At 40.0% G+C, this 12,740-nt stretch overlaps 1 protein-coding gene across 1 annotated transcript; it reads left to right on the forward strand.

Annotated features, from left to right (window-relative positions):
* Window positions 1-604: 604 nt before the first annotated feature.
* capns1b (calpain, small subunit 1 b) lies at window positions 605-11,772 on the forward strand. The gene is made up of 11 exons (XM_029518399.1): window positions 605-740; window positions 1,722-1,776; window positions 1,906-1,942; window positions 3,131-3,223; window positions 7,618-7,675; window positions 7,851-7,915; window positions 8,192-8,260; window positions 9,760-9,838; window positions 10,002-10,118; window positions 10,472-10,530; window positions 10,776-11,772. Exons 2-11 carry the CDS (start codon window positions 1,730-1,732, stop codon window positions 10,800-10,802), a joined length of 651 nt encoding a protein of 216 aa, XP_029374259.1. The 5' UTR covers window positions 605-740; window positions 1,722-1,729; the 3' UTR covers window positions 10,803-11,772.
* The last annotated feature ends 968 nt before the right edge of the window (window positions 11,773-12,740 follow it).

Here is a 12,740-nt window from a genome sequence, read left to right on the forward strand (position 1 = left end):
AGAGGGCTACCTCTTTCAACCAACACAACGCGAAAAACGTAAAACTAGAAAACAGCAGTGACACCACCCTACGGTCAATGCAGTGCTACTTTTTGTTTGATAGAAAAACAGCAATTGCCTTACCGAATAAGCAATATTTAAATTACTAAATTACAAACTATATACAGAGATCGAGAGAAGGTGTCACACAAAAATATCCAGCGAAATGTTCATATTAGTGTGCCTTAGTATCCTGCGATTTCTGGACAATGTGGTATTGATCATTGATTTTCAGAAGTAATGTTGATCAGATTTTATACATTTGCAATAAAATAGGCAAAATGGCACTGTCAGATGTTTCACATGTTAACCAAGATAGCTGCCTTTATTGTTTGACACTTTACGTTATTTCACTTGAAAAGATTTTTACTATCATATTTTGGCTGAGTATGAATGCCGCTTTAATTGTATTCTTTTTCTTTTTCACCTCAGGCACGGGGAATTACCCACTCTGCATATCTAAGAGTGTGATAGCGTGTTTGTGTGTATGTGTGTAGTTAGTGTGTAGTTAGTGTGTTTGTGTCTTTTGGGCAGGGCTGATGATGCATTCAAAAAGAACTTGGATCCTTCGGCTCGACTGGTTTTTGACGCTGGGAGTGTCTTCCTGTCTGCATAGCTCTCCCACTGTCTTTCCAGTCAGTGTGTCTGCAGCTCTCTCCGTCTCTCAGTCTCAGCTCCGTTTCCTCGAAGCACAAATCTCAGTAAGTAAAATAAAATCCTTCTCTACTTTTTTATGGCCGTATGGCCGCCCATATGCAACTCTAAGGTGTGTTCACTGAACTGTTTGTCATGCCTGAACTGGTTTGAGGAAGGATGGTACTGTGCAGAGGTGTGTTGAAACCCGATCGTGTGCAGGTTGTATGAACATAAAGAGCTTTACATATTGTTTAGCGTTGAGTCCAGACACACCAGGAAGAATGATAGTCTATAAATATTCTTAGTCTTTTCTTCTGACTTCTGCTCTGGACAACATTGGCCTTTCAGGAAGTCAGTGTCAGTGCTCAAAAGAAAAGTTAGATATCAATTAAGAATGTGCTGATAGCTGGTTGAGGTGGCTACACTGTCAGACAAATGACAAATTTAGATCCTCTACTTCAGGAAATGTACACAAAAAGTCTACACTGTAATTGCTCATTAACATTTGGCAATAGATATTTTTATTTTTACAATCAAAAATAAGATTTAAAAAGCAGAAAAAAAAAACAAAACACAACAAACGTAACGATTGAGGAGTTGGAGTAATTCATAGATTTATTTTTCTTTTTAAAATAATAAATAAATGAATGTCAAAGTTAACTTTCTATGGCTCAACTTCTTGTTTCAGCGGTAATAATGATAATAACTTTATTATCTAAGCCAAACATATTTTTATCACTGGTCTTCAGTTGCTTGGTTTGATCAATTTTTAAACTGCAACAATCAACAGTCCAAAACCCAAACACTATATGTTTATATATGAGAAGCTGAAACAAGCAAATGTTCAATGTTTTTGCTCCAACAAAGAATTATAAAACTGATCAAAACCGTTATCGAAATAGTTGTCAATTAACTGTGTTAATTGACTGATTGTTAAGTTGACAGAATAGTGTATTCAAAATGCAAATGTTTATAAACTTTTATTGATAAATGTTTCCCATTAATGCTCATCTGCTATGTTTTCACTGTTTGTCTATGTCACACAGGCAGCACAATGTTCCTGGCAAAAAGTATACTCGGAGGCATCATTAATGTTGTGAGGTGAGCGAACACAGGCTAGCAGCTATCTGCTCCTCCTAGTCATTGTGCTACACTAGTTAACCACATATCATAGTTTTATCATTGCACTTAGCTGCTGTCTGATTAGTCTCCTGTCTTTCTCTTCTCCAGCAACATCGACCCTGCTCAGTTCATTCCCTCAGAACCTGTAAGTACCAAAATCAATCTCAGTGTGATGAAGCAGCAGAAGCTCTGGCTCCTTCTTGCTTGTCAAGTCTAAATCATTTATCAGCTCTTCTCAGACAAATTGATTTCCATAATATGCCACAGATAATCCCCCTTATGTGACATCTATATTCTTTACAATCACATAAACAGTATCATTTTGGCCCAACAATAGGCCCAAGGTGTAATATTTTAACACAATAAACGTTATCACCTTTTTTCACCAAAAATATCAGCTGAGACCTGAACGGGGATACGTAGACTTAAGTCTATATGAGATTCCAGCGCTGAAACCTGCATTCTGCTTAATAGCATTCAGTGTGCAACTTTACAGAGTGCAAAAAGAAGTCAGTTTGTTCACTTTTTTTCTGTTGTTAACCAAAAATGTTTAATACGGTTTTAGTCTCTAGTTTCAAGTCCACCATACACCATTCACCTTTGAAATTAGGTCCCATTTAGAAGAAAACAGACCATAAATGTTGTATGCAGTGGCTGAGTGTGGCCTCCTAAGGATAGACAGACTATACCACACAATCAGATACAGAGGGGGTCAGCTCCACACCTCCATTCTCCCCAGTTCATCTTTTAATTTTGGTTTTTTTTTTCTGGCATGCAATATCCAGATAGCCATTGCAAAATGGACAAACTTGAGATTTCAAAACGGCAACTCACAAACTAGTTGGTGATGTCCAAGTAACTTAGCAATTTGAATTGTTTTTTTCTCTCAGGAGTGAAAATAAAGGCAACTCCTCAGTGACTCAGAATGTGGAACACTGAGCCCAGACCATCAACACTAATTCTTCATTTATTGTCACTTCACTCTAAGTTCCACTGAAGGACTTGATTATAATCATCTGCGGTGGTGAGAGTCAATACCAGTGTAAGAACAGTTTACTCTTGAAAGGAACATGGAAAAAGATTTAATTGAGTTTTCTGAGCGTTTTTAAAAAATGAAGATAAAGACTAATCAATGCATTAGTCTAAGAAGTCACCTGTGTCCATGGGGCTCATCAGCGCTTAAACTGAAACTCTTGATTGACTCAGTGCTCAGATTTCTCCCAGTGGAATATTTCATATGCAAGTAAACACACTGAGAGTCTGAACAAGGTCACAATGATGAATGTATGTGAGTGTCTAGCCTCACACTGGCTCTCTGTCTGTGTGTGTGCAGCCCCAGCCTCGCAGACCACTGAACTTCACGCCATCTAATGAGACCGAGGAGGAGAAACAGTTTCGAAGGGTTTTCCAGCAGCTGGCGGGAAATGTAAGTTGATAATAGTCAATTTAAATCCACTTCTACGCTTCTGCTTTGTTTACACTGATTCTTCAGATCCAGTTAAATTCAGCTGTTTTTGTACTTCATTTCATTGTATTCATCCTTTCACTTTTATGCAACACAAACTAACAAATTAAAGGTCTGGTTTGGTTGACAGACTGGATACCTGCCAATGGCCAACTTAGTCCAATAATCAGTATTTTTGTTGTTGGGACATGACAGAAAGTGATGTCTTGAACTTAATGCAGGTTCTGCTGCAGACTTTGAGGTAATTAGTTATTGTGAACTGTTATTATCATTATTAATTTCTTCATTATAAAAAAAAAAAAACTCTTGCTGCAGTTTTTTTTTGTATTGGTCTTTTAACAGACCTCCAGCTCCAAACATTTTCCTAATGAGTTGTTCATGAAGGTCCATGTGTCTCACATTGTGGAAACTGCACCTCTCAGCTCATCAGGATGAGGCTTTAGAATACAGGTTTAGTCTGAAGTTTAACCACCAGCACATCTGCTGCTGCTGCTGCTTTACAGCCCGACGGTCACATGACCACAGGCCTTACAGGAAAACTATTCGCAGTCTGTTGTGTAATTATAGTATAATGACTTGTTTACACTTGACTGTACGACACCAATGAGCATCAGCTGACGTTCTCAGAAAAAACCAACACAGGAGCTGTTGTTGTTACATTTTAAGGCGACTTATGGCAAACAATTGTTCAGCCTCTGTATGGTGGTTCATGGTGTTTTTTTTTTTTCTACAAAACAATCAAGAAAATGAAAAGTGAAACTTTTGCCATTTATTTATCTGATTTTCTATTGATGATATGATTCCTTTGTCATTGAATTATAATTATTAGGATCTGAAAAAGTATTTATGTATACTTCCCATCAGCATGGTGAATTCCTCATGTGGATGGATGATTGACAGGCTGTCCCACCTCTTTGAACAGTTTCCTGTTTTCCTCAGTAAAAAACAGGAAAAATGAAGTTTGTATGTAGATAACTGAACACCTTGTATTACCCAGATGATTCAATTGCTGATCTGACTTGTTTTTAACGTCTTTCTGCTCTTTCTCTTTATTCCTTGCCCGATCCTTCGTTACAAACCACACCCATCGACTGTATTCCAGACTCTAAGGTCCACTGTAATCTCCTCCATCCAGCCTGTTTTCCGTCAGCTTCTGTAGCCTCTATCTAACTGATTCCCACCTGATCTCCTATAGAACACCTCCCTTACTCAACTTCCTCTTTGAAATAACTTTTCATTGGTATCATCAAATCGACTTTGTTCATATCCAGAGATCTGTCCCCTGCACACTCCTGGATGTGTGTGCTCGTTTTTCATTACCCTCCACTGTGGAGGAAATTTTCTAATTTCTACATCTTTGGAGAAGGATGGAAGAGTAACATGAGTTGCATTGCATGGGATCCACACTGTATTTGATGAACTGAAATGAAAACACTGCCATCTAAAGCAGTGATGTGATTTCAAGGCTTGTGACATTGAATCAGAGAGATACAAGCAAACTTGCAGAGTGGAAGGAGACGTCTGTCATTTAAATTGCCCCAAGCTGCTGAAGCTTCATTTAAAATTTTCGACAAACCAACCTGAATCTATGAGTTTTATTGTTAGACCCTGTAAATAAAAATGAACAAGCTCATTTTTGTCTCCTGAAGAGATAAACAGAGTATTGGATTGTTACGGAGCAGAGTTGGCTACAGGGTGTGTAAGACAGTGAGGCAGCTCTGTTTCTCTGCATTCTTGCCATTGTGTAGAAGGGTGGCACTCTGGTCTTAGGGGTGTGTGTGTGTGTGTGTGTTTTTGTATGTCTGAGATTTCCTTTGATGTGTGTCTCAGAGGTTTTCTCTGACTCAGAGAGGTGTGTACACCAGTTAGACCAGAACTCATCCGGCTCTCAGTGGGTGGATTTTCGAATAAGGATGAGGGCAAACATTGTTCCAGGTCAGGGGTCAGCTGACTTTTTAATGTGGAGGATAATCTGAAGATTTTAACGAGGGCATAGTTAGTATTTTTAAGGTGATTAAAACCAGATGATTCCACAATGTGTGGTGTATAAAAAACTTTGTCTGAGCTTGTTGCAGCTTCTCAGTGTTGTCAAATAATTTTTTTGCTCTGTAGTTTTTCGACTTGACTGCAATACCAAATAAAAATATTTTGGATGTGTTGCATCCAATTCTCCGTCATGCCACTTTGCTCAATACAACAGGAATCAGGAAAATCAGGCCTTACCTGACTCAGTATGATACCTAATCTCTGGTTTAAGCCTCAGTCTTCTTTTTATCTTAACAATTTCAATGCTCTTCTGGCAAGCCCCAGTTTTTGCTGAGTGAAACTTTTGCAGTTGGTTCACAATGCAGAAGTCTGTTTATTCCTCATCAATGCTTCATCAAATCGTATTCACCTCTTTGGATGTTTTATTCTTTTTGTTTTTATAAATGGAACCATGGTGAAAACAGATATCTACAAATGAGTTTCATTTAATTAAATAATGAAAATAATGTTAAAAAAAAAAAGTAAACCCCCCATCAAATTAGTAAATGCTCTTTTTACAACGATCACAGCACTCAGTTTGTGTTGAATTTTACTCCATTCTTTTAACAGGTGTGAGATCTGAACCAAGAACAGCACAAGAGACCGAAAAAATACGGTCAAGAGTCCAGACAGACAATAATTTGGATGCCTAATCAACAGGGACTGGAGATTAACAGCAAAGCCCAGCCACAAATTTTCTACTGCAGAGGTCTCCAACTCTAACTCCTGGCGAGCTACTGTCCTGCATGTTTCCTGCCTCCACAAACCTGATTCAAATGATCAGCTCGTCATCAAGCTCTTCTGAGGTCATATGTTAGAGCAGGGAAACGTGCAGGACAGTAGCTCTCCAGGACTGGAGTTGGAGACCTCTGGTCTACTAGATTAAGGTCTGCACTGGACTTTGATTAGATCCCTTCAGAACATCGACCTTCTGTCTTTAAAGCATATGTGTGCAGTTTCACTGTGTGCTTCAGGTACATTTTCCAGCATTAATTGGAATAATCATAACGATAAAATAGATAAGGCAAAATTACATAAATACTACATGCAAAATAACTGTGCAGGTTTTGCACAACACTGCAAGAGATTAGAGTGAAGTGGATGTGTCTGTAAATGGTTAGGCCTGATGCTCATCATATGAATGCATTTTATTTCAGGTATCTTGAAGAAAGAGAAAAAGGGACCCCTTGCTCTTTAGCCTATTTACAGACAAGCACAATTTACAGATAAGATAACATGACAATTTTCAAAGCTAGCTAGCTGCTAGCTCCGTCTCATTTTCATATCAGACTAACCAATGGCAGTGACAATATCTTTGCAGACTTATTTTAGCCAAACTAAAAACCTTAACACCTCTTCCAAGGTTGATGGGCGTGTCTCAGTTGTTGCCTCCATCCCCGTGTGGCAAGCGGAAAAGAGCTAATGCCCGTGTGACGTCAGACACTGCAGATCACAAGGGCCAATCAGATATACAATCAGATTCTGGTGTGCAAGCTGTAGAGATTTTTTTTTTATTTTTACTCTGTAACGGCAGTTATTTAAAATGTAGCAAAGTACAATATTGAGAAGAAAGTATAATCAACTAACAGATTTTTTTTAATTACTCAAAAAAGTACAAAACCTTTTTTTACACTTAATACAAATTTCTTCATTTGATTCTTCTTCTTGTATCTACTGTAGGATGCAATCTTAATCATTGGAACATTAAACCCTTTGCAAATGTCTGTTTTTCTGTAGATGGACAAAGGTTCCTTTTTTTTTTTTTTTTTTAAAGATAACAGCCAAGCAGCCAGCCCCACCAAAGGTCAGATCCTAGAATCGGTGGCCTCCCTCAGTAGTCTCACTCTTACACAGTCACTCAGTCTGTGCAGCGGCCTTCAATAAACTCCTGAGATTCATGTCTTCAGAGACTGCCTCCCCCCTAAAACTCTGACATGTGTAACTAGTACTTGTGTTGCAATTTCTTGTATGATTTGTAGCACTCATTTAATACAAGTTTATTGTGTTGATGCCACACCAACTTTCTCAACATTCCCCTCTGACTCTTTGGTCACAGTTGAATTAATCTTTGCTAACATTGCTAAAAAGGAGAACCCAATGTCCAAACATAGCACAGTGTTTTAGAAACATTTGTTTCATCCAGCATGTTGTTATGAATCTGAACCTTTTTCAGCAGTGAGTCAGAAACTGACAAAATATCAAAGGGATTAAAACGAAACCGCTTTAGTTTGGTTTGAGTCACACTAACATCAGCTGTAACTCATTTGTATGTAGGGCTTCCTCGTTGGAAAAATAAACTCCATCTACTATGCATGTGTTTCCTTTGGCAGGATATGGAGGTGAGCCCAACTGAGCTGAGGAACATCCTCAACAAAGTTATTTCCAAACGTGAGTTCATGTTTATTTTAAATAGGGAAGATTTTTTTCCCCATCCCCTGATCTACAGCTTGCACAGTTAGGAAAAATAGCTGAACAGCTATTGTGAGATTTCTTGGGCTATTCCCTTTGTTTCAAATTTAATATTCAGCTGAACTGAATTAAAAGTTTTTTTTCTTTGTTTTAGATGGAAGTCTTCAGACTGATGGTTTCAGCATTGAGTCCTGCAGAAGCATGGTTGCTGTCATGGATGTATCCTTCTGGCACTGAGCACTGCCATAACAGAAATGCTGGTAATAAGGGCAACAATGGCTGTGCAGTGTTGTGATACTACTGGTGGTAGGATGAAAAGCGAAATTGGGAGCAGTTCCAATAATAGCTAATACAGAGGAAGTCTAAATAGCAGCAGCAGCACGTAGTAGAACAGGTATCGAGTAATAATTCCAGTAGCAGTAAGGAGACAAGCAGTTGCAGAAAACAAATGTTGCTAATATCTGTGATTTTCGACTTTGACCACGCTCCCCTCAGAGCGACAGCACAGGGAAACTGGGCTTTCACGAGTTCAAATACCTGTGGAACAACATCAAGAGATGGCAGGTCAGTTCTTCATCACTACTCTTCTCCTTGTTCTCTTCTTCCTGTTCTTTGTCATGTTGTTCTTTTCCTTTTAATCCCTTCTGACACTGGGTGTGGACAAAGTGTATAATCGCGGGGCCCACATATAGAGCCTGTCAAGGTGTGGACTCAGATGCAGGAGACCAAGGGGGAGGGGGGAGGGGGGGGTGGAAAGATGAATTTACACACACACACACACACACACACACACACACACACACACACACACACACGGCAAAAGAGACGAACTGACGAGGACTAGATAAGACACAGGTGAACCACATTAGGGCAGGCAATCGACGTGTGGGAAACAGAACAAGATCTGCAAAATAAATCAGGATGTGAACACAAGCTGAAAACTAAATCTGACAGTACCCCCCCCCCCCCCCCCCAACGGAGCGGCTCCCAGACATCCCAACCCCCCCCTCCCCCAAAACAGGATGGAGGGCCGTCGGACGAAGAGGAGGCGGCCAGGGTTCCAGAGGTGTGCGAGCCGCACTTGCCCGGCCCGAGCAGGAACAGGTGCGGGGAATGGCTGCGGCGGCGGCCCAGCCGGGATAGGAGCAGGAGGTGGCTGCATGCGTGGGTTGGAAGTCCGATGCAGGTGTCCCCGCAATTCCTGCACCTGGGACGACAGCCGACTACACTGAGCCATCAACACCGCCTTAATCTCCTCTTGGCGGGAGAGCTGAGCCTCCTGCTCTCGCAGCATGGCCGCCAGCCAGCAGGTCCCCGCTAAGTCCATGCTGGCCGGATTCTTCTGTCAAGGTGTGGGGGTGAGAGTGAGGACTCAGATGCAGGAGACCGAGAGCGGGGTGAAGGTGGAAAGGATTAAACCAAAAAAAAAAAAGTAATCACTGTGGAGATGGAACAAGGCAAAAGAGACGAACTGACAAGGACTAGACAGAGAACAAGACTTAAATACATAGTGACTAGACAAGACACAGGTGAACCACATTAGGGCAGGGAAGGCAATCAACATGAGGGAAACAGAACAAGAACAAGATTTTCAAAATAAAACAGGATGTGAACACAAACTGAAAACTCAATCCCTGACAGAGCCAACCTGAAAACTACAGGCAATTTAGAGGCACCAATTAACCTAACATGTATGTCTTTGGATTGTTTGTACAACTGGAGTGCTTTGAGGGTCCCTGTAATAGTACAAGGAGAACATCCACCTCAGAAATCCACAAGTGGACCCAATGTTGAAAACCAGAGCCTGTTGCAAAGGAGGATTAATGGCAGAACTGTATTATACTATATTCCTTTCAAGGTGTTCCTAATAAACTGGTGACTGAGTACACAAAATGACATTATTAACTTTAATCCCTTTATCAACCCAGTACAGTTGACCTATGTCCATTAAAAAAAGAATACTGATCAAGTTTGACAGTATAGGAAAAATGTTCTGATATAATATATTTTAATTTAATTTAATTGTGTTAAATGTGTGCTATCTGTTTGCTTACTGTTTCCAGGGTATCTATTTATCCCATGATGCTGATCGCTCAGGTATGATCTGTTCTGGTGAGCTGCCAGCTGCCTTCAAGGCTGCAGGTAAGAAGCATTTTGTGCACGTGTTTGTGTGGGTAGTTGCACATCATCTGTGCAGTCTTAAATTTCACTCTAATTGTATTTGTGTGTTTGTGTGTGTGTGTGTGTGTGTGTGTGTGTGTGTGTGTGTGTGTGTGTGTGTGTGTGTGTGTGTGTGTGTGTGTAGGTTTCCCTCTGAATGACCAGCTCTTCAAGCTGATTATCCGTCGCTATAGTGACGAGCATGGCAACATGGACTTTGATAATTTCATTGGTTGCCTTGTACGACTGGATGCCATGTGCAGTGAGTCTCTCTTCTTCCCTCATGTTCCATTGCTTCCTGTCCCTTTATCCTTTCTCACCTTCGAACTTCATCCCCTTCGTCATTCTCATCCTCTCTTGCCTCCCTCACTTTTGCAATGTGGAAATGCTTACTATATCATATCATAAAGGCATTAAAGTGTCCTCTCATAAGGACAGTTTGTTTGTTTATGCTGCTCATGTTGTTGACTGGAAGTGTGTACCATTAAGGCCTGCATTGGAGTCAAACCTGTTGTCCTTTCACTCTTTCTTTCCTCTCTCTTACTGCATCTACAATATAGATATGAAAAAGAAACAAAAAACCTTTTAAACATGAGGTGTGTGTGTTTTCTACAGGAGCCTTTAAGACCCTTGATAAGGACAACAATGGCACAATTGACCTGGACATTAAGGAGGTAAAATACTCTGACAGTGAAAAGTTTAGTTTTCAAAAGAAGAAAATAAAAACTAAAATTTGTCATGGCACTAATAACTGCAATAAGTCCCAAATGTGGTATTCGCGACTTAAGGGGCTCAGTAGCAGGCACCCAGATTGATGTGAGAGAGAGAGACTGGGAGAACAGTTAGAAGCTAAAATAAGTCTTATGAGGTAATGTGCGACGCTTACGCTTGTCTGTCTTTCTCTCTGTCTGTCTTACAGTGGCTTCAGCTGACAATGTACTCATGATGCGGCGGTCGGAAGCAGCTCCCCCAAAATTCTTTTTTCCACTTTTTTTGCCTCCTTCCACTACCTTTCATTCATTGCATCTTTGTGTGCTAATGCACCATTCCGCTGCTGCCAGGTGGTGGTGCCACAACATCCCCATGTCGCAGATTTGTCCAGTTTATGTTTTAGGGAAAATATGAAAGGTTCTTGATTTTTATCAGGCAGTTTGTGGAATTGACACTGAATGTTTCAAAGAATAAAGCAACATAACTGGCATTGTTGGCTTTAAATGTCAGTGTGTCTGGTTGTGGTTGTGGCACCCTTGTCTTTTGGAGTGTGTGTTTGTTTGTGAAAGTCGTGCAAGCAGTCTGTGTTAATTTAAATGTGACAGTAACAGCCTCCCAGACAGTGAGTCGTTAATAGACCGACTGGTTTGATTAAATGTGACATCAATATAACATTTTGTGTTGTTCACACAATAAATGTGCAAACTAGGGTTAAAAGGAGGCTTATCTGAATATAAGTGAAATGAATATATATTAATTTATATATTCATTAATTCATCTTCCACCACTTAGCGGGGGGGAGGGGGGCAACAGACCTAAAGACAATTTAGAGTCACCAGTTAACCCAAACATGATGTCTTTGGATGGTGGGAGGAAAACTGGAGGAAACCCACACAGGCACGGGGAGAACATGCACAGAAGGGATTTGGATCCCTAGGAAGCTGAAGCTTGACACATGCTCCACATCCACACTGTTGATTTGGAGTTTCCAGCTATAGCCAATGTAAGGTTCCTTCCTTTGGCTCTAGAGCCTGCACCAGAATATTACATATATTTTTTAACTATGAAAGCCTCATTGAGATCAAAGATCTATTTAGAAAGTAATAGTTGCATTACAGACAAATACGACATAACACAAAAGTTCACAAAAATAGAATTGAATGCAAGTATGAAAAAAAAAAAAAAAAAAAATGGTCATAGTTCTGTAAAAGGCTATTGAGGTCCACTCTGGGGAAAAGGTGATCAGTTTGTCACAGGAAGAACATTTAATTTGCAGTAGCAGGCTAATGGTTTGTACATGCAGTCAGTATATTGAGGATGAGGCTGAGATCCTTAGTTAACTGTTAAATTTGTCCCTGAATGACACCAATCCACCTCACGCTGAGTAATGATGAAAACTAAAAATAAAGTTTGTATAGCCAACTTGCTGATACCAGTTTTAATTGTTTTATATTAATAGCTAAACACTAAGAGAAAGGGGGTAAAAGCTCTATCAGTCATAAATTGGAGATAAAAGTCTTCATAAGGTGCAAGGCAGAAAAGTGAAGCCAATGCTGAAATGTCATAAACCTGAACTCCCTGTAATCTGATCAATTTGTATTGAAATCTATGTGAAAAAGGTTGGTAAACATTTTCCTAATGTTCCTTTATGGTCTCAATCTCTCGTTTCAAGTCTACAAAACTACTAGTTGTTCACTGTAAAAGGGATCTGCCCATTTAGAGATAATGAGCAGTCTGTTAGTTGCATGGTAGCTACAGACTGTACCACATCCAGGGACCTGCCTAAGAATCCTCCTCATTTCACCTTCTCCAAATATGGTTTGAAAACACATTATTATTATTATTATTGTACGTGATGATGTGATTATGTAATTTTTGCTTTTTTGTGTAATGTCTAATGGTAAATAAACACGTATAGAGCTACACATTAGAAGCCATATTCACTGATAAACACATCTATTCAACACAATTATGGGAAAAGCTGTGTGATCAGTTTATCGCCTCAGAGAGACTTCAACAAGGACCACCGACCTCCCAGTAAGCGGGATATCCACTAAAAGCAATATGTGGTCACATTAAAACGCTTAAAGGTCTTAAAGTGAGCAGTGAGGTGGAAACGGCACATGAGCTCGTTGCCCACCGTGGTTTTGGAGGTTGTGTTCTAGCTGTGGTG

This window comes from Echeneis naucrates, chromosome 13 (genome assembly GCF_900963305.1).
Source record: "Echeneis naucrates chromosome 13, fEcheNa1.1, whole genome shotgun sequence".
Taxonomy (NCBI): Eukaryota; Metazoa; Chordata; class Actinopteri; order Carangiformes; family Echeneidae; genus Echeneis; species Echeneis naucrates.

Coding starts and splice junctions, on each gene's coding strand:
- capns1b (XM_029518399.1), top strand. CDS start 1,730: ATGTTCCTGGCAAAAAGTATACTCGGAGGCATCATTAATGTTGTGAG. Junction 1,943..3,130: donor AGTTCATTCCCTCAGAACCT/GTAAGTACCAAA, acceptor GTGTGTGTGCAG/CCCCAGCCTCGCAGACCACT. Junction 10,119..10,471: donor ACGACTGGATGCCATGTGCA/GTGAGTCTCTCT, acceptor TGTTTTCTACAG/GAGCCTTTAAGACCCTTGAT.